The sequence below is a fragment of the Takifugu rubripes genome, chromosome 1 (genome assembly GCF_901000725.2).
Source record: "Takifugu rubripes chromosome 1, fTakRub1.2, whole genome shotgun sequence".
Lineage (NCBI taxonomy): Eukaryota > Metazoa > Chordata > Actinopteri > Tetraodontiformes > Tetraodontidae > Takifugu > Takifugu rubripes.
Window position 1 is genome coordinate 9,027,576 of NC_042285.1, and position 22,736 is coordinate 9,050,311.

General features: G+C 39.8%; 1 protein-coding gene across 3 annotated transcripts in view; it reads right to left on the reverse strand.

Moving 5' to 3' along the window:
- The window catches only part of LOC101072377 (zinc transporter ZIP11), an 83,172-nt gene that overhangs the window by 32,325 nt on the left and 28,111 nt on the right, over window positions 1–22,736 (reverse strand). For 2 of the 3 annotated variants that reach the window (XM_003961373.3, XM_029845612.1), the window contains exon 5: window positions 10,165–10,303. In XM_003961373.3, the coding sequence (XP_003961422.1) occupies window positions 10,165–10,303 (139 nt within the window). The remainder of the gene's footprint in view (window positions 1–10,164; window positions 10,304–22,736) is intronic. The other variant, XM_011605302.2, reaches the window with a different exon arrangement.

Here is a 22,736-nt window from a genome sequence, read left to right on the forward strand (position 1 = left end):
TCAATTTTCAAAAATAAATTTTCTTACATGCTGTGTCCACTCCTATGGTCAGGGTAACATCTGGACCATTTTCTTTTAATTTTAATAACTGTTACTAATCTAATATAAGCAAAGATATTTTAACAATGTGTACACAGAACCCAGGGCTTTACAGCGACAGCAACAGTGCTATAGTCCATTTTCCACAAAAACCTGAAATACAGAGATTTCCACATCAACTTACAATTTAGAACCAAGTGTGTTTTCTGGAGAAATACGATTGTCGATGACAACTCTTTCAAGAAAGGCACTGTTACTGAACTATTAGCTAGAATATAAAAACATCTTTTATAAGAGGGAGTTTGGTCTGTGCGTCCAGCTTCTTATATAATAGAAAATGACTGACACTAATAAGGCATCATAGTCTGCTCTGAATGAGGCAATATCACATCACATTGTTGGTTAGTGAACCAACCAAGTGAACATCTTAAGGAAAGTTTTTCCTTGTCACTGTTGCTTGTTGGAGGTCACACCCTTGGTTTATGTATAGTGCCTAGAGACAATTGTAATTATAACAAATGCTATATAAGGGCTTCAGGGAATTGTGGGCTCTTTCACAGATGATAGATAAGCTAACAGTGACAGGAAAGGTAAATTGAATGCATCGCTGTGTTTAATTACTGCTCCCCTATAAAAGTTAAACATTCATAGTTTTGCCTTCTTTCTGGATAGAAGGGGAAATGTCTTCAAAGAGAAGAAATACAGTCAAGTTGACAAAGCAAACTACCTCGGATACATGCAATTTTGTTGTTAAATATTATTTCTGTTTGTCAACTGTCTACCTGCTTGACCTGCTGCTGCCACATGCACGCACTGCTGCATCAAAACACATCAGGCAAAGCTCACTCTAAATGCCTCCATATCTCAAAGCTCTTGTTGAGAGATCTTCCTCTTTTCCAGTCCTTCCCATGTCATACACTGGCCTCATTTTGCCTGTGTAATTGCTGTGCTTTTCTGCACTTTTCTGCATTCTATTGCTGCCGTACTTCCTTTACCACAAGCTTGCATCTTTGGGATGGATTGGCCTTGTTCCAGGCTGATCTGCTTGTCCCAAGACCACCTCGTCCCTGCAGCATTTGGCCCACAATGGGTCATACTGCTTCCTTTGCCTGTTCTGTTGCTGCTGATTGGGTCTACAGCCTCCCAGTCTCCAAGATGAGGGCATCTTACAACTGTATTGCCTGAATTCTATAATCTCATTTCCAGTCTTACTTTGGTGCACTTGTACTCCTCGGATAACCTGCAGATGGCTCGATCTAAGATTCCTTTGCTGTAGAGCCCTCCTGAAGCACTTGGGAAGGCCAAGCCATTTCCTTGCGTAGGAGGTAACCAGACCCTCCAGGGATTCAAGAGAACTCCGATGGGACCTGGAGCTGATGCAGCTCTTGCTCTGTGCACAGTTTTCTCCACCTCACCTCCATCTGGGTGAGCTGATGTTAAGCTGCTACTCTGGTGGATTCAGTGGGGGTATGTCAGGTTGGGGCATCAACTCTTTGTGGCATCTATACAGGTAGAGGTACTTAGAGGCATTCTTTTCAGCATACCCGATGACACAAAGAGATGCTGATATCTTCTCCATTGTGAAAAAAATCTTCACAAATTTGAAGGAGTGTGATCTTGTTTGCTCCTTCCTTCTGTCGTTCCTCAGAAGGTTTTTGGCTCTCCTCAGTGTTGCAATCCTACTTTGGATCTCTCTCTGCAGCCAGTTTATTCCCTCCTCTTCCTCTGTGGCCTTCCTCCATTGCTACTTCCATTGCAATCTATTTCTCTCTGCCATCCGGTGGGGATTGAGTAGTTCACTTACCTTGGACCACTTCAAACAATTCTGCTCAATAGGCATAGATTAGAACTTCTTCATGGTGGTTCCTGATCAATCGGGAACCATGTTTGGTAGAGCTCATTGTTCACCTGTCTTTGGTGCTTTTTTACCCACTTGCCACCCGGGGATCTTCTTTTCCACTATGGGTCATGATGGCCTCCTGTGCCTAGTAACAGGAATGTTGATCTCCTGGAGAGTGTGGTGTGTATCCCATTTTATGCAAAGCGACATTTGCAACTCTTGAGCTTGTGTCATAGTCTGTTCCTTTCCTGAGTTTATTACCAGATTTTCTGTGGACGAGTCAGCTCCTGCACCTGCTTTCGCTGACTCAAGGGGCATATAACTCTTAGAGTTTGTTTATAACTCTTCAATTGCCATGCTATTGCCTTTCAGTAGTCGTTCTAGCTTAACTTCCAACCTCTTCAGCCAAGTTTGGACACAAACTTTCACTTTCAACGTTTTCAATAATGTACAAAATAAAAATGTCAATAAAAACTATGACTCATTTTATCAAGATTTAAAGCTAGTCTTCATAAAAGAAATAGATGAAATGACAGAAGTTACAATTAAAAAACCCTCAAAAGTAAGGGATGCACTGAGGACATAATGAATTGTTTTTGATTGTACAGCTAAGAAAAAGTGACCAAATGAATAGTGTTTACCATTTACTTCTCAATGCATTTAATTTATTTTGCACTTTCAATTAATTGCACAGAACTCAAAACCAACCCGAATGAAGGACCTTTATTAATTGCAAACCTATGTATCTATTGACCTTTGAACCCTCAGCATTGTTTCTTAAAAATACCCCAGAGTAACTTAACACTAAAGAAACTGTTAAGCTCAACATAAAGTTGGTTATTAGCCGTGTTTTCTAAGGGCACCGATAGGAGTTGCTATGGTAGTAGTAGGCTTGAATACTTTATATATGGCTTGATAATACAGTATATCAGAAAATGGTTGACAAGATGTCACAGTAGGAAAATAGAACTTTTACTTATCTGTTACTATCTCTTCATTATAAAAGACCCCCTAGGTCATGTTCTTGGTTATGCTTTTATCCCAGAACCACAAAACCCTTAAAGACAGCAGCTGAAATATGAAAAGGGAGTTGTGTTCTTCACACTATTGCATTTAGTATGTTGAGATCCAATCCCATTTGTCATAATATTGAACATAATTTGGACAGAAGACCTAAATAAACAGAGTGCCAAAAGGTATACTTTGATTTCTTCTAATACTGAGTAAATTATTCAGGACACCATGCATTAACAATAAGAAGGAAGTGAGACACATGCACACACGCACATGCATTAACGATAAGAAGGAGCTGGAATAGTTTGTTTGTGTGTGTGCACACACGCACGCACCTGTACACACACACGCACGCACCTGTACACACACACACACACACACACACACACACACACAAACACACACACACACACACACCAGCAAGCTTGCAAAGAGTTGGAATGCCTGCAACAGGAGGCACACTGCTGTTCTATTAAACATAATCTTCACATCTATGTGCTAAAGTAGTAGTGTCTGTATGTGGTATATTTTATTTAATTTTTATCTTATCCTTTTTCTGTCTTACTGCACTGGAATACAGAAAAAAAGAGGATGTTTTTGTTATTTAGCCAGGCTTTAAAAAAAAACAAAAAAAAAAAACCTTGCTGCATTTCCACCAAAGAAACTACCTGGGTTGGAGGTCTTTTCAGATTCCCCATAATTCTTGAGGGTAGGTCTGAAGTACTCTGAATGGAGGAACCCACTTGCACCATTTTGCACTTTCATTCACACAGCATGCATAAGCCAGTGTGGTGCTGCAATCTTCACTTTGAAAATGAAGCTAGAGGAGCAGCTATGACAAGTGGATAAAAGACAGCCAGATCTTGGCTCTTTTGAGCACTACTGCTGTGGGAAAAAATAAAAAAATCATAAACTTTAAAGCTAAATTCCTGCCAATACAATCTTAACATGTTTTGCATAATTTACAAATCACCCCAGTCAGGTTTGTAAGTAGTAGCTCAGTAGGCACATTTCCACTGCAGGAAATTTAGGGAAATTTTACAAGGCTGGAACCACTGGTGCTTCACTGCAGAAAAGTCCCACAAACAGCCCTTTACAGGAATGTTTAATTGGGCCTAATTGAGATTGGCCCTAAAAAATTCCAGGGTGGGGCATGAGGTTTACTTACTAAACCTACTCCCGCTACACAACTGAACAGAGTCTGGTATGAAATCCCTGGCACTGCCCTTAATTCACTATTATTGGTTGTTCATGTACATTTGAACCAACGTGAAACATCAGATGCATCTGTGTGGCAGCAGAGAACTGCAACATATAGAATTTACCAGAAGATACTGTGATGTCGCTTTATCAGATAGTCAACACGCACCAGAAGTGATTTTTGATGGTTCTATTTGTCCTTCAGACCCTTGGCTAAATATTCCTTTTGCTCTCGCATGTGTTGTTTTTTTCAAATGTTTGATTACATTAACAGTATTGTACATCGCTTTGCAAACACTGCACGTTGCTGTCTCGCGTTGTGGTGTTACATTCAGCAAACATGTGTTTAAATTTCCATGAGCACCTGTGCTGCTAACTGCATGGCTGCAGAATGGTGTCTCAATTCTATCATGAAAAGACATGCTTCTCTTCAGGAAATCCACAGCCAGCCAGCAAACTAGGTGGCAGGAATCACTTTTGGAGTCATTTCAGTAGACAACATTTACAACATCTTCTTTTCTGAAAGGCTTCAGAAATAAAAGCACTATTTAACATTCAAATGACATTTTTTAATGTCTTACTGGTTTGGCTGAAGAAACGTTTGTGAAACGTTTTCTCTATTCTGAAAGAAAATCAATTTTTACTTTTGATATAAGTAATATTCACTGCCTAGCCAAAGAAAAGGTGCCACCAAAAAAAAAAGGTCATACTCGCACAAATTATGTTGGACCACGTTTAGCTTTGATTACTGCATTTGTTCCCTGCAGCATTGTTTTGACAAGTCCATGGTTGCATTAATTTTACAGCAAGATGATGGGAGAGTTGGACCAAGCCTTCTCCAGCACATCCCAAAGATTCTCTATGGAGTTAAAGTCTGGACCTCATGGTCGCCAATCCATGAGTGAAAATGATATCTCATGCTCCCTGAACCACTCTATCCTGGAATGCTCATCTTGGAATATGTGCATACCACCAGGTATGATTTTTTTCAAATATCAAATTAGATTTACTGAGTAGTGCTTTGTTAAGGCCACTGAGCTGTTCATTCCAATCTCTTGTGTTCCCCTCACATTGTGCATGTTGTAGAAATGCTCTTACTTTAACTACAGTATTCAACTTTTTTTTTTAATATAATCTGATTTCACTAAAGCATTAAAGGGGCAATACGTGATTTCTTTTCCATCACTAGGTATGCTGTTCTATCTGTACACCAAAACAAAGTGTGTCATGATCCACACCTCTCTCTGCCTCTGCCCTCCATCCCACAACACACTCCTCTTGTCTTGTCTGCGAATGAGGATCTTGAAAATGCAAGGCCATTGTTAATCCGGCTTCTGTCCCTTTCTTTATCCAACAATTTATTATTTTACGACCCTTATTTATTTTGAGGTAAAGTCAGATTCTAGTTGTATTCAGGTGAACATTTCATTCTGATCAGTGCCACTTCGAGAATACGTCCCTTGTAGCCTTTTATGGCGATGGAGGCGATGGATTAACATGAAGTTATATGGAGGCGCAGCTGGCCCGGTTTGAAAACAAAGAGCTGGACACACACACACGCACACACACAGGGTGTGTAACACCATGCTATAGCCCAGATGAAATTATACCTTCAGATTTTCATAGTGTTCTTTAAATTTTGTAAGAAAAAAAAAAGATAAATGACATTGATAAATGTTGCTCATTGACCCAATCATTTAGATTTTTTTTTCGAACCACATTTCTTCTTTGAAGGCCATGGTTCTTCACTAACCTTCTAGTTTTTAATATTGATGTGACAGTTCTTAACCCAATTTTAGTAGGTTTTGTAATCTCCTTAGATGTTTTCTCTTCTTGAGGCACGCCATTGATTTAAGTTTAGATTCTAAGTCTAGTTTATTTAGAGCCCAAAATCACAAACATCCTTTGCCATGAAGGGCTTTACAAGCTGTAGAGTTGTGACATCCTTTAGACCCTCCAATAGGGTCAGGAAAAACTTAAAAATCCTTATACGGACCAGTCTTACACAGGACATTTATAAATTAGCATCTTTCCAAGACCAAAAGATGTGCCTTTTAACAAAATTGTTTAAGAAATAAGCCACTCACTGAATCAGTTGGGATTAAATAACATATTACCAGATGAAAGATATTTATCCACGTAGTAATTATCCAATAGGAGGCTCTCAATTTGCTTGATTAAATAAAGGGGGCAACTTTAAATTTGCTTAAAAATTGTTTTAGGCAGCAAAGACAATAGATGGAGCAAAAACATGCAAAAATGGCAAAACATACCTTCCACATTCATATACCGCACATTCTGGCAGATTTTAGACTCTGGAACTTCTGTGTCAGCACAGAAGGGACTGATTTTGGCGTTTGAGACTAAAATCAAGGAAGAAACTAGGATGCCAGAAAACAACACCCACAATTAGATAGAAGCATTAAGCAAAATAAGAAATGGATCTTATTTTAAAGGTCTAATTTGTAAAGAAGAGAACTGTCAGTCATCAATAACATTAAAGGATCTTCACAGGGAAGCCCATCTTCACAGGGTCCAGACCCTGTGAAGATGGGCTTGAAAATGGAAATGGCTCCTCAATTGTTGACATTCAGAACAGCACAGCATGAGCATGAAAAATTATGCTACTCAAGGCCTACAGGATAACAGTGAGATTTTACCCTGAAGGTTTAATCCAGTAAGGCTGGTAGGAAACCTCAGGGTATAATCATTATCTGACATGTGGCCAATCTCAGGAAGACTGCAGCTAATTATGTTGCAGTCATGTCTGGACATCTAAATTTATACAATATCTTGTATGTTATTGTTTTTAGTCAACTTTTCCAAGAATTCCGCAAATTGTGTGACTGTCAATATTCTTCTACATATTGAAATTATGTGTCGTATGATACTGAAGGAAAAGTCCCCCCTTCGCCATTGAAAAAACTAGTGGTCTGATTTTCACAGTACAAAAAACCCTACAATTTCTTAAAGAGTGCAGTGAGGAATTGAATAGTAAACAAAAGGTGCAGAATCTCAGGAAGAAAAAGAAGGAAGAAAGACACAATATTAAAGCTGTGCCCCTGCAACACTCAAAGTGCTTCTGATACAGATTACATCTGCATTCACATGCAGTAATATGCATGCATTGGTGGCAGTTCAGAATAAACTGACCCTTCACAAACCTTCCAAAAATGCATTTGCAGTCCAGGGTTCAATCAGGCATCATTGTTGCGGTTTTTGACACTAAAGTCAGAGGCTGGAGCAGCCATGCCCTGACACTATTAATGCTAACAATTTATATACGCACTGGATAAGCATGTGGTGCAGGTGTGTATATTTGTAAAAAAAAAAGAATTAAAGAAGGAATATGATTGTTTTCTTGCTCGGATCTCTATTGTTTTATTTTTGGTATAGCCCATGTTTCTAAAGTGCCCATTGTGTGTGTATGCATCTGTGTGTGTGTGTGTGTGTGTTCTATGTCTTCCATATCCTGTGTCAGCATGTGGTAGTATTGAAATTTACACTTCTGTAAATGAATTATTCACAGTGTATGATGTGCTACAATGCGCAGTTGAGAGTGTCTCCAACAAAATAAGGGCTGAAAGGAATTGAATTGATGTAACATATGCAGTTTGTGCCTGCCACTGAGTAGACTCAGTGGCAATGCCTTCACTGTAGCAACAGGGATGCTTGGATTTTAAGTGGTCCTCTGAACGTCATCTGGAATGTACATTCCATATAGCAAATAAATGCTCCCAAAACAAATAGGGATATTTGATACATGTATGTATTCTAACTATCATTTGAATGATATCATTCTCTCCATGCCTCTTCATCATTTGATTTTTAATTTCCATTTCATATTTTGATATATGATGACATTGTTATTATTTGTTAGTTTGGTGTTGTCAGTTTCTAGTACACGAATAAAATAAAATAAAGTAATTTTTTGTTAAACTCTAGACCAAGCTTTAATACTGTTACACTTTCAATTTTAATGAACTGCCAATCAATTCTGATCTGTGGTTTTAATGATTAAACATGTATTTTCCTTTTAAAACCAGTGAAGTTAAGAATATAGATGCTCTTTTGAAAGTCAAACAAAAGCCTAAATTTCAACATATTCTTGTAGTCATATTTTTTAGGTGGCAACAGAAGATAGACATTTTAACGAAGGTTGAGGCTTAAGACAGCTCAGTATTGGTTTCAGTGTGCACACTTTGTCATGTATGTGATCTCAAGTTATTTGTTTGTTCATGAACTATTTTTGATACAGTATAAATAAGCATGACATTTAAAGGGCATATTACTCTCCTGTCAGTAAATTAATGTTGTATGATGTATGATTTGTATGATTTCATACAGGAATGAACTGGAATCTGATTTTTTTGGTCCAAGACCAGTGATAAATTTAAGCTGACGCATAATATAAACAAAAACTAGGATGGATCTTTAAAAAAGTGCATCTGTTTCGCTGTGTAAATTTCATTATAGCAACCTTGGTGAACCAATACGCCGTGATTAATGTGCTAAGGCTGTTATGCATTAAAAACGGTCCTAATGTATCGTGTATTATCTTTGAATCAGCCTGGCTCTGGTCTGTGTCAGGACCAGTTAGCATTAAGTCTCCGTTTCTTAAAGGTTTGTCGTCCCCACATCCTGTTTTATTTTGAAGTGTTATCCTCATCTTCCTGTCAAGTTTTCCACCTGTGTGATTGGATTGTCTATCCTAATGCTTTCCAACTGTGTCTCATTGTCTTCCCCCACTTCATATAAAAGGTGTTTCTTTTCTTTTTGCCAGACCATCTTGTTATTTAATGTGAGCAAAACAGAGTTTCTTCATTGAGAATTTCCATGTTTTGACCTGAATTCTGTTTTTGATTTTCAAGCCTGACTGAGATTTTGTTCCTCTGACTGATTTTCTCTCGTACTAGTTTACGGGTTTTGAACTGAATAAATGGATGTACTCAAATCCTGAGTCTTTACCCGTGTATACAGGTTGCAGAATGCTGACCCTGGTAGTTTGCACTGATATTTAAGTCTTATTTAAAAACCTCCACGAAGAGGTTTACCTCCAGGAAGGACGTTATGTCACAGCTGCAATTTGTTTACTGTCTGTTTTCAAAATAACCTAAAATGCTTGGAACATTTATTTTTACATATAAAAATATGTTCACTATAATGTACTGCAAGTATAAGTCACAATACGTGGGGAAATGTGCTTCTCTCTCTCTCTGTCACTCTCTCTCTCTGCCTTGATTGTGGGGATCATAGTCTGTCATCTCCAGCTTCAATCAGCCATCCTTTCACAAATGAATAGTGTCCCTATCTGAATATATATATATATTTTTATTTTTCTCACAAACCCTTGAATACTAGCAACAATGGCAGACAAACTAATTGAAGGTATTCCAATTGATTAGAGTATTAATTTTGGGTGTATGTCACTAGAAATGGAAAAATAAGATGCTTAATGAAGGTCTGCACTCTCTGCATGCTTTGTTTCTAGTTTCATAATATTCCACTTTTTCCCTGAGATTTATATGTGCAATAATCTCTACCATGCTACAATAATTTGTCAGAAGGACGATTATGCAAACTACATATAATCACCAAGTATATCCTAAACTGTTCTGCTGAATTATCTGTGGAAGTTTTATTTTCCCATAAGTTAAAAATTGTTTCATATCTTAATGGAATTAGGAAGCCGACGGATCCCTTCGATTGAATATGGAGATTATCGATGCGTGAGATGGCACATGGAAACATAGGAGACCCAAAAGTCAAGAAAACAGAGGGAAGATTATTTCAGATTGGCAGAGCATCCAAAGAATACAGAATTTGTGTTAGAGATGAGACAATAATGCAGCTGGTCAGTAAAAAGAAGCCATTAGAAGTAGGAATTAGATTTTGAAGCCAGTGCAGTCCCTTCTTCATGCATGAAATGCCCTGTAATCAATTAGGGACGACAATGGCTGCAGCTCTGCATGCCTCTGTGTTTTAAAGATTCTGTGTGTTGTAGACTGTTGCCTTCTAAAAAGGCAGCACACTTTTCAGTGGTTGATGTGGGTACATGAAGGGAGGCTTGCCTGAGAGAGTTCCAGCTCTACCTATCCTGATGCTCATCTCCTCATTCAGCAGCTGCAGTGAAGGCTCCTCTGCTTTCTCTTTCATCTGCTTGGCATCATGGGGCAAAGCAAAGGCTAAGTGAGGGTCAGCACCTACACCCTGTAGATGACAGAAAGGATGTAAAATATTAGAAAGCAATCAAGAGAGCAAGAATGGGAATCCAGTTTATCGTTCACTATAATTGAAAGATCCATTATATTATGACCCGCGTTTACTATGCAGCAGATTGTTGCATGTGGAATTTCACTAAGAAAGAGTGTGTGCAGGGTTCCACATGTGTTCCACATCAGCCTTGTGCAAAACTTTATATTTTAACAAATATGCATTCCAATAATAGGGAATTCTGCATGTTGGCAAAGAGAGGTTCACTCATGTGCATGAGGGGGAGAATTTCATTTCAGCCACAGCAAGAGCTACTTGTAGTAATATCATTGTTGAGGTGTTTGATGAATGGCTTTAACACGACAGCAGGAGACAGCGGATTGCATTGGGATGTCTAACAAAGCATTGTTACTTCAATTTTTTATACTATAATAAAGAATATATATTGGAAACAACAATTTTAGTTAAGTACATCCTTGAACTGCAGCACTACAACATGCACTAAACTCTTAAAGGACAATTCTGGATCCATATTCTCTTTTAAATTATGGTCCATTATGCACAATGAATATATTATTTCAACAAAATTAACATTTGTCTCAAGTTTCCCTTGCCCGGATGCGGGTCACCGGGGCCCCCTCCTGGAGCCAGGGGGTGGAGCACGTTGGCGAGTGCCTGGTGGCCAGACCTCTGCTCATGGAGCCCGGCCGGGCACAGCCCGAAGAGGCAACATTGGACCCCCTTCCTCACCTCAACGCACAGCAAGGGCTCTTCTCGAGAGGGGTTGGACTCTCTACCACTCTGGAGTTGTCGATGGTGAGAGGCGACGGGCAGGGGTGGCAATTCTCGTTGCTCCCCAGCTTAGTGCCTGTATATTGGAGTTTACCCCGGTGGATGAGAGGGTAGCCTCCCTTCTCCTTTGGGTGGGGGGACGGATCCTGACTGTTGTTTGTGCCTATGGCCCAAACAGCAGTTCAGCGTATCCACCCTTTTTGGAGTCCTTAGAGGGAGTGCTGGAGAGCGCTCCTTCTAGGGGCTCCCTCGTCCTCCTGGGTGACTTCAATGCTCACGTTGGCAATGACAGTATGACCTGGAGAGGTGTGATTGGGAAAAACGGACCCCTGATCTGAACCAGAGTGGTGTTTTGTTATTGGACTTCTGTGCTTGTCTCAGATTGTCCATAACAAACACCTTGTTCAGGCATAAAGGCGTCCACATGTGCACTTGACACCAGGATGCCTTAGGCCGCAGATCGATGATCGACTTTGTGGTTGTGTCATCGGATTTGGGGCCGCATGTTCTGGACAGTCGGGTGAAGAGAGGGGCGGAGCTGTCAACTGATCACCACCTGGTGGTGAGTTGGCTTCGATGGTGGAGAAGGATGCCGGACAGACCCGGCCGACCCAAGACCCGAGTCTCCTGTCAGAAGGAGCTTCAACTCACACCTCCTGGAGAGCTTTGACCATGTCCTGGGGGAGACGGGGGACATTCAGTCCGAGTGGACCATGTTCCGCGCCTCCATTGTTGAGAAGGCTGACCGGTGCTGTGGCCGCAAGGTGGTTGGTGCCTGTCGTGGCGACAATGCCTGAACCTGCTGGTGGACACCAGCGGTGAGGGATGCCGTCAGGCTGAAGAAGGAGTCCTATCGGGCCTTACTGGCCTGTGGGACTCCTGAGGCAGCAGATAGGTACCGGCAGGCCAAGCGGAGTGCAGCTACGGCTGTTGCCGAGGCAAAGACCCTGGTATGGGAAGAGTTTGGTGAGAACGACTTTCGGACGGCCTCAAAAAGGTTCTGGACCACCATCCAGCATCTGAAGAAGGGGAAGGAGTGTGCTGTCAATGCTGTGTATAGTGGTGATGGTGTACTGCTGACCTCAACTCGGGATGTTGTGGATCGGTGGAAGGAATACTTCGAGGACCTCCTCATCCCACCAACACGCCTTCCAGGGAGGAAGTAGGGCCTGGGGACCTGGAGATGGGCTCTCATACCTCCGGGGCTGAAGTTGCTGAGGTAGTCAAAAAACTCCTCGGTGGCAAGGCCCCGGGGGTGGATGAGATCCGCCCAGAGTTCCTTAAGGCTCTGGATGTTGTAGGGCTGTCGTGGTTGACTCGACTCTGCAACAGCGGGTGGGCATCGGGGGCGGTGCCCCTGGATTGGCAGACCGGGGTGGTAGTCCCTCTTTTTAAGAAGGGGGACCGGAGGGTGTGTTCCAACTATAGGGGGATCACACTCCTCAGCCTCTCTGGTAAGGTCTATTCAGGGGTACTGGAGAGGAGGGTCCGCCGGATAGTCGAACCTCGGATTCAGGAGGAGCAATGTGGTTTTCGTCCTGGGCGTGGAACAGTGGACCAGGTCTACACCCTCAGCAGGGTCTTTGAGGGTGCATGGGAGTTTGCCCAACCAGTCAACATGTGTTTTGCGGACTTGGAGAAGGCATTCGACCGTGTCCCTCGAGGGGTCCTGTGGGGGGTCCTCCGAGAGTATGGTGGTCCGCTTCCTGTACGATCGGTGTCAGAGTTTGGTCCGCATTGCTGGCAGTAAGTCGAACTCGTTTCCGGTGAGGGTTGGTCTCCACCAGAGCTGCCCTTTGTCACCGATTCTGTTCATAATTTTTATGGACAGAATTTCTTGGTACAGTCATGGTGTTGAGAGGGTCCGGTTTGGTGACCTCAGGATCAGGTCTCTGCTTTTTGCAGATGATGTGGTCCTGCTGGCGTCATCGGCCCGTGACCTCCAACTATCACTGGATCGGTTCGCCACCGCATGTGAAGCTGCTGGGATGAAAATCAGCACCTCCAAATCTGAGGCCATGGTTGTCAACCAGAAAAAGGTGGAGTGCCTTCTCCGGGTCAAGGAGGAGATCCTGCCCCAAGTGGAGGAGTTCAAGTACCTCGGGGCACTGGTCCGTAGTGGTGAAGAGAGAGCTGAGCCAAAAGGCGACGCTCTCAATTTACCGTTCAATCTTCGTTCCTACCCTCACCTATGGTCATGAGCTTTGGGTAATGACCGAAAGAACAAGATCATGGGTACAAGCGGCCGAAATGAGCTTCATCCGTAGGGTGGCTGGGCTCTCCCTTAGAGATAGGGTGAGAATCTCTGCCATCCGGGAGGAGCTCGGAGTAGAGCCGCTGCTCCTCCGCGTTGAGAGGAGCCAGATGAGGTGGCTTGGGCATCTAGTTAGGATGCCCCCTGGACGCCTCCCAGATGAGGTGTTGAGGGCATGTCCCTCCGGTAGGAGGCCCCCGGGAAGACTCAGGATTCACACAGTCCAGTCTAGCCATCCTAACTGGTGTCGAGTATCATCTATTGAACATTTTATACTGTCTAACTTTGGACATAGCATCTCTCATTGAACTCCCCAGCCTGAACCTAGTGTAAGGTATATTTAAAGAAAAAACATTTTTTAATTAGAGTTCAGCGGCTAAACTGTTCTCACAGTTTTAATTAAAAGTGTACAAATACCTACCTAACCTGATATGAACAACTAATGAGCTGTTCTGTACATATGTAATATTATGCATCATAAAATGTTCAAAATGGCTAAAGCGTAGTATGGCAAAATTTTGGCACACTGTTGAAGATGATGTGAATTGTGGTCTTTATCAGGTCTCTTTACCACAAAATCCAATACACTATTTTTAACTTGTCCAATGTAAACAATTGTCACCGTCTCTTATCATCCAATAATAATACCCTAAAAACTTCAGTCTGGTAGATTTAACACAAAGAAAGAGTGATTAAAATGCCTACCTTGTAAATGCTACAATAGAGTGCCAAAAGTACTTTCCCACCCATTACCATGGATGGCGGTTATCGTTTATATTTTACCATTAGCATCACATTTGATAAAATCTGCTGTCAAAAAGCTTATATTATTTTACAGCTCCTTGGGACAGTATGAAAAGAAAAAAATAGTTTCTATAACTGTTAGCACTCAAGTAAAAGTACCTATAAATTCATATGTAGGGGATACATTAAGACACCGAGCCCTCCTAGAATAGCGACATTAAGCCTTAGAGAGACAGCATAATGAAAGTAATAGTCACACTTCATGTTGTATGTGTTGATACCAAAGTGTGTCTGTGTAGCCTTTGCTGATACAGGTACAACCTCTTCAGCATATTCACACTCAGTTAAAAAAAGGTAAAGCAGTAGTGATCTACTGATCACAACACTGACCCACTAAACCAGCAGCTTATTCAATTCAATTTAATTCAATATAATGCATTTTTGTATGTATTTCTATGCTCTATGCCTCTCCTCTCCTCTCCCCTTCCCTCTACCTCTCCTCTCCTCTCTATTCTATCCTCTACCTGTCCTCCCCCTTCTCCTCTCTCTCTACCCAGCCGGCCATCAGCAGGAGGGTCCCCCTACATGAGCCTGGTCCTGCTTAAGGTTTCTTTTTGTTAAAGGGGAGTTTTTCCTTGCCACTGTTGCTTGTCTGGGGTCAGGCCCTGGGATTCTGGAAAGCGCCTTGAAACAATTTTGATTGTAAAAGATGCTATATAAATAAAGATTGATTGATTGCTTGCTTGCTTGCTTGCTTGCTTGCTTGCTTGCTTGCTTGATTGATTGATTGATTGATTGATTGATTGATTGATTGATTGATTGACGAGGTCACCTCTCCCTCAGTCAAGATGCCCCTTCTCTTCAAGCCTTTGATCATCCTGTTTGAAATCACGTAGTTGCAGCTGGTATTCACTGAGAACATGATGAGGTCATGCCACTAATGAAATAGCATGGCTGCTTAGAAAAATGTCAAAGTCATTTACTGCGTTGGAATCAAAACAATAATGAAAAAGTATCACTCCTTTTCAAAGCAAGGGAGAAGACTCCTGTATTTGAAAGCCATGATCTTTACAGCTTCAAAGTTGCAGCAGGGGGACAGCTTGACAGGGGGAGGCAAGAATCACAAAAAAAGACAGCATAAGTCATTTTCTGCACTGGTCACAGTCTAGCACACCTCTCACAGGGACATACTTTCTTTTTTTTTTGTTCTCCTGCGTACTGTACTTCAAATAATGACCTTCAATGTGAACATGAACTCCAGCGTTCTAGATAACGGATTGTTTCTGGTTCCACCAAGCCTCAGAACTATTAAAACTAGCTGAATCTTTACACTTACTCTGGTTTAGTGATAAAAAGAAGTGCTCATTGTTTTTATAGGTGAATGTTCAACCACCACAGTATAGAATTTGAGTTTGGTGCTAAAATCCTTTCAATGAATTCTTGCTTGAATACTCAAATATATAAAAGAATGGTCGTGCAAATGTTTTAAACCATGACGTCATAGGGGACAAATACCTCAAATATGAAACTAATCATGGACAGAACCGATCTCCTGCTGGAGACTGGTATGTAGTTTGTCTGTAGTTTTTCCGAGATTTAAAAAAAAAAAAAGACAAATCTGTATGTTTGGATATGACAACTGTGTTTGATTGTTTCTTTGACCCACCTTCAGCTCGAAACAAGCTGTGCAATAATTTCACATTCATTTTTGCATGTGATTTCCCTTTTAACTTGGGCACCAAATCTGACTTGACACTTTAGAGAGAGCAAGAGAATATCTTCCAATTGAAAGTTTGACCTTTTTTGTCACAGAGGTCAACTGGATTGTTAATAGACAAATCCCAGACATTTAATTTATTCTTGAAGCTAAAATAAATGTATTGTTGTTAAGATGGGGGAGTCAGGATCGTGTCACCTCTATCAGTTTCTCTGTTATTTAATGAATTAATTTGCATTTAAATAAATATTTAACAGTCATTTGCTTGTAGGTTGGATCTGCTGCGGCATTAACGGGGTTGGGTTGCAACAAGAGAGCCGATCTTTTCTCCACAACATCCCATTACACCTTGGTTGGCAGGTTGCACATTACTATGCTAAATTTTGTATGATGAGCATCATAACACAGGGTACACAAAATACATTTTAGAAAGAGTAACATATTTGAGCAATAATCATACCTGTGGCCCCAGCGGAGATGGAACAACAAACATTTTAATTCTCACTCCTAATATAATCACCCTGGATGTCAAGGATGGATCAGTAAAGCTTAAAATTGAGTTGTGGGTCAGTTTGGATGGCTTCAGCTATCATCAAGACACAGATGGAGCAGCTATCCAGCAGGCAAGAAGGAAAAATGATTCTCTACTGCAGTACAGCGCTCTCACGCTTCGCTGCATCCCACGATTTATCATAGTCATGCAGAGAAACTTACCAGACCCAAAAATCCCCATCAGATCCTCTGTTTGCCAACACTTATTCTGTTGAATTTGATGCATTTGTAATAACTAAAATTATGATAACGGAGGCAGTGATGTATTCATCATGTAGTGAGACAACAGATTGGCCACCTGACCCAAAATACAACTGAATGTTGAATCACAAGTCAACTTTTAAATCCCACTGGTTGAATTCATTCACAATATTGAAGATGTGAATTTAGATGTAACATTTATTCATCCATGTAAAAGGATCAAAAGACAATCAATCAGATTTCATGCATGTACTCATATGTATTGATTAAACTGTAGAGTACAGAGACAGTTAATTATTACTGCTGCAGAACGGAAGTGAAAACATCTACCATTAGATGTACGGTGGATTAGTCTGCACTCTGGCTAATGTGTAATGAGGTGTGGATCCTGTTGATGTCCAAGTGTGGACATCAACAGGATCATCAACAGAAGTGTTAGTTTTATTTATGGACACATTTCAATGTGTACTTCTCAGCGATGAGAGAATAGAGTTTCAAAGCTAAAAATTGCAAAAGCTGTACTCACTTTAAGGAATAGTAATGTCATTAATAACCATAATCTTCAGTCAAGAAATCTGGCTCTCCTACAATTGTCTTCCTACTTCTGGCTTACACCAAAGATATGATGATTGAAAATATGTAATTTTTAACATCTGGATGGTGCAATATTTAAACAGGCTACATTTTTAAACCAAATGATACAAATACCATCCAAATACCTGCTGCACAGGAGATGGTTTTCTAGTGACGGAGCATCTGCACCTGTTGAGCTCTTTTAATGAGCAGGCCTTGATTTAAAATTAAAAATCCTCGATCTAAAGCAGCCTGTGTATCAGACAGCATCTGCATTCTCCATGCAAATGCCTCTTCACCAAAACTGTCTAGATGAAAACACTTGTTCAGAGGTCATTGAGAGAAACAAATTCACAACTTCTTACAGAAACAATTGTTTAAAGTGTACAAAAGCATATTGCTGTGATGGAGAAAAATACATTTTAGATCACGACCATGTTATAACATGATATAATAATATAATATAATATATTATACAAATGGGACACTGTGTACAAATGTGATTATTATATTGTACAAACATGTCAATTATATTGTACAAATGGGATTTTTTTACTGTATTATGTAGGACTATAAGTATGGAAGACAATGGCTAATTTACAGCAGTTGATCAAGTTTTAGCCTACAATATAATACTCATTTACAAAATATAATTATCACATTCATATTCCTACAATATATCACATTTACACAATATATTTATCATATTTTACAATATAATTACCACATTCCTACAATATAAATATCATATTAGTACAATAGACTTATCAGGCTTGAGCAATAGAATCATAGAATATAATGGATAATACATTATCATATTTCTACAATATATTTATCAAGTTATAAAACGATAGTAATCCAAAATGTGTTTCCCCAGTTCTATAGCTTCTATAGCTTCTTCCCGCTTCTATAGCAGCAACTAAAACATACGTCCATGTTATTTGTGTCCGACGTTAAGTATTTGTCAAACTCGAGCATTTCAGTGACAAACTTTCTTTCTTTCTATTTAGAAAATTAAAAAATGTTAATAAATGTTAGTTTGACCATACAAAGTATTTAATAGTGACCGTATTGCTGTCCGTGCAGGGACATTCACAAAACATGACCTACACAAGACACTCTAGTTCCTCTGCTTGATCATTCAGAGGAGTTCCTACTGCTGCTGGAATGGTAATCTTTACCTTTTGGAAATGTGCAGCAATTAAAATTCTGCACATGGGGCACGATTATTATTCAACCGTACCTCTTACTGTTGAGTAATTGAGATCTTGCTATGTAGAAAACAGTGACATTAGTGCTGCAGTCTTCAAATCATTCTGTTCTCACAAAAGAGCAATTCAGTCTCACTGACAGCTGGCACCAGCAGCTATCAAAAAAGGTACTTCATTTCAAGAAACTGCATTTTACAATCCAAGGTAAAGGTATATTTTTTATCTTACTGCAAATTCTTTTCCAGGACAGTAAAATTATAGAGTTATGGACTTTTCATCAAAAACCTTTTGTGATATTATAATCAGGTTCAGGCTGCCTGACTTTCAAATTAGTGTTTTCCTATAGTAATATAGTTATTAAAAAAATCTGTAAACAACTAAAAAGAGAATAACATATCCTTTGTCAGGACCACATAGTGTCTTTGTCAAGTGTCTGTTCCGTACAGGTTTTGTCCTTGTCCTTGTCATGTCCTCTTTCATTTTGTAGTGTGGTGTCATCGATGTCCTCCTGTCAAGTTCCCCGCCTGTGTGATTGGATTACCCTCCCTAATACGTGTGTGATCAGTTTCTTGTGTTCCCAACCTTCAAGCCAGCCTTTTGGATATTTGCACTGTTGCCTGATTATTTGATCTTGTGGTAATTGGCTACTGTTGAACAAATGGATTTTGATTCAGTCAGAATCTTATTACCGTACTCAGCAATTGGTTTGTGACATCCTGTGGCACTCACTAAAAATGCACATGCAACAGGCATGAATCAGAGTGTCACCTACAAACTAGAGCATTATGCAGCAACATGAAAAAGCCCACTGAGTTTGCATGTCACATTTAATAGCCTATTACTTTATATTCTGGTGGGTTTATCTTGTCTATGTTAAAGTTTCTCTTGGCTGGCCATGCCCCAAGATCCAAATTTTCTCAGCGAGAAGACGATGGAGCTGAATGTCACCTAATATGAGCTAGGAAAAGCAATCTTCTGAAAGATAGTGGAAAAACAACTCCTCATTTCCCAAATAAGCATGCAAATACTGTTACTGGTATTCTTCGATGTGGTCAAAATGTGAAAAGAGAAGAAGAATCTGGCTACTGTTGCAGAGAAAATGTAGGACAGTCATTAGACTTTAATTAATGTATTTTAAAGAATTTTCCTAAAACATAGCGCGTTCTTATGTTTAATGTTATGTTTTTGTTTTCTCAAATGAATGCACAGTACTTAAAAATGTATATACTATCTTGTAATATCTGAGAAATTGTACTTAGAATGCAAGAAAGCATGAGTGCTTTCATCTCTTTAATCTTAGCTGAAAGCCTCTCGACTTGGAAATGCTGATTTGAAGAACAAACAAGAGGAAGACTGAACAGTGAAATCAAAGGAAGTGCAACACACACACACACGCACATGCACGCACGCACGCACGCGTGCGCACACACACACACACACACATGCATGCACAGAGTTAGGGGAATACTCATCAGGAACCTGAATGACTAGTCCAATTACTGGAATGCTGCCTGGAATGATTAATGAGCTTAATATGAATATTCTTATGAGGCGTTGTTTATTGTAACTTTATCTGAAAAACTGTAATTATATTGTAAAATGTCTGACCAGACTGCATCAAACATTTATTTGCTAGACAATGTTACCTTGTATGAGCCTTGGAAATCAAAGGTTGTGGCCCCTGCAGTCATTGAAATTAATCACTTTGTTTTGTTGTGTGACCTTGTATGCTCTCATATACTTTTGAATCATAGACTGATGTGCATACTCTAGAGAAGAATGTGTGTTTAGTTATTTGCTGTGACATATTACATAAAAAGGCTCAGACAATCTGGATATATCCTTGAGGCCACTGGACTGAAACTGACAATCCTGCAGGTGCATTTGTTTGCTGGTTTGCTGCTGATGGTGTTGTTTTTAATGTATGGCAGCAGTGTACCTAGGTCTATGCTTTGCTTTCTTTTATCTGACTATGAAGTAAATGTCACTAATTGAGAGAATGTAGCCTGATTCAAAAACCAAAACTGCAGATGAATAGGGTATTTATGTGTGGCTACCAAAGTTCCTGAATATAAATATGGGCTTTAAGGGAAGACAGCAGCCTGAAAGGGCCTTGAATCGTGTTGAATGGAGATTTTTATTGTGGGTTCTGGGGGGGGGGGGGGAGGGGGAGAGAACTTTGGTCCCACATTTATGGGTATAATTACAACCCTGTCTCAATATCTAAAGGCAGCATTTCTAACAATTTCAAATTCATAGATAAATGGATTAGAAGTTGGAAATGTCAGACATACCATTTCACTTTATGCTGATGATATAATGCTTTTCTAACCAAGCATGAGATATGTCTCCCTGCTTTGGTTAATTTATCAAAGACCTATGGTGCTATATCAGGTTAGAAGGTAAACATTCTACCAGTAGCTCAGTCTGTTGAGGACTGGGTCGAGAAGCGGACAGTACCCAGTTAAAGTCCCAGTACGGACAAAACATGGAAGGTGTTCTGGTATTTGGGGGAGGTGGCAGGACACCTTCATCTTCACTGACAAAGTGCCCTTGAGCAAGGAACTGACCCCCTAAGTGTTTACATAGGGCTCTGGATGTGCTGGTGACTCATTCAGGGGTGCACCTCGCCTTTGCCCATATGCAACTGGGACAGGATCTACCACCCTCCCCCCGATACAGGGACATAGCAGTCAAGAAAAAAAAAAGTTACACAACATGAAGAGTATTATCACACCTCTCAATTTAGCCACAGATGTTATGCCTAGTGTGTGTTTGTGTGCGTATACAAACTAATAATAATAATTGTCTCTAATTTATGATCCACTGCTGAATAAGGTCTGCCTATTTCATTAATAGGTAGGGTAAACTGTATTTTTTTTTAAAAGTACTGTCTTGGTTTTTATATTTATTATGGACTCTTCCTTTTCATGTCCTTTCTTTAAAAAATCTAATAGTTTAATAACAATTTTTTTGGCAGGTAAAGATAGGTAGAAGAAAACAAAATAAAAGTCCTCTGCCTGAAGCCTTGTGAATGAGGACTTTCTGATTTGTATTATTACTTAGCAGCTCAATCAATGATCGTAAGGGCCTGGCAAACAAATACACAGAGCCCTCCTTCATAGTTACAAATTGCACAAAACCAATGAACATTAAGCTTTCCATTCTTCCATGTATTCCTATTGTACCTACTTTCAAAGAATAAGCAACCCTTTTGTTTTACATAGGAGCATATAAAAATATAAATACGTCATTGATTAGAGAAATTACTAACAACATTCAATTCATTCATCTGCCCCCTCTGTGCCAAGCCTGCTCTGCCCGAGATACTCAAGGGTGAATCTTGCTGCACAAGAAGAGTCAATATTATGTTCATAGCGGGGAATGTGATTTCTAAATTCCTCAAAGGAACAGTTTGTACATGACATTTTCCTCTCTGACGAAGAAGGCAAGAGAAAGTAACTGGTTTTCTTTAGGTTGGAGGTTTATTTTGTTAGGATGACAACAATCTCAATTTAGCAACCATGGTTGTTTTCTGAGCTGATCCCATGCTGACACAGCTTGATCCACATTTTTGTGAAATATGCTGTGGTGAATCATAAAATTATGTTAATATTATGACAGAAATCATGTACTCAAGCAGGGCAAAAATTGTTTTTTTGGCTTCCATCATACTTTGTTGAATTACTTTTTCATTTTGCCTCAGGCAGTAAAAGCATTCTGCTGAATACAGAAATTAAAAACAAGGCCGCTATAAAAACTGACATAAATACAGAGAATTAGTTGCTTCAAAGCGGATTGCTGGTGTGCTGAGAGCACATGAATGTTTGCCCTTTTTATCTGCATCTGATCTTTATGAGTGCCGCATTCTTTGATCTCACCCTCAAAGCTAATGTGATCATTTATATGGTAAATAACGGTTATGTATTACAATAATCAATACCTGACCTGAAAAATAGGTGTAATACTGTTGTTATGTGATGCCAGGGAACACACTCACGTATGAAGTGGACCACCAAACAAATACCAAACCATGGACATTGATATCTTTGATTCGGTTTTGAAGGCAATAATTTAATGTAAAGGCTAAAATGAACTTTGATTGACTGAATATTTTTACAACAATATAATTTTCAATTCATACTTCAAAACAGTGTGTGGATCACAGTTTAAATTGCTCTACATTTATTATTAATAACTCAGCAATGCCCTTTTATTTCTTAAACAACTTAAAGGAGCTATATTTAAGAAACTGATTTGAAGTGATCAAAAAGGATTAACATTAAGGAATAATGTTAATTTAAATTATTTAGATTACTGACAGAGGTAGTTCAGCTCGTATATTCTCATTTTAAAAACAGATCTGCAGCCTGCAATGCCTGTAAT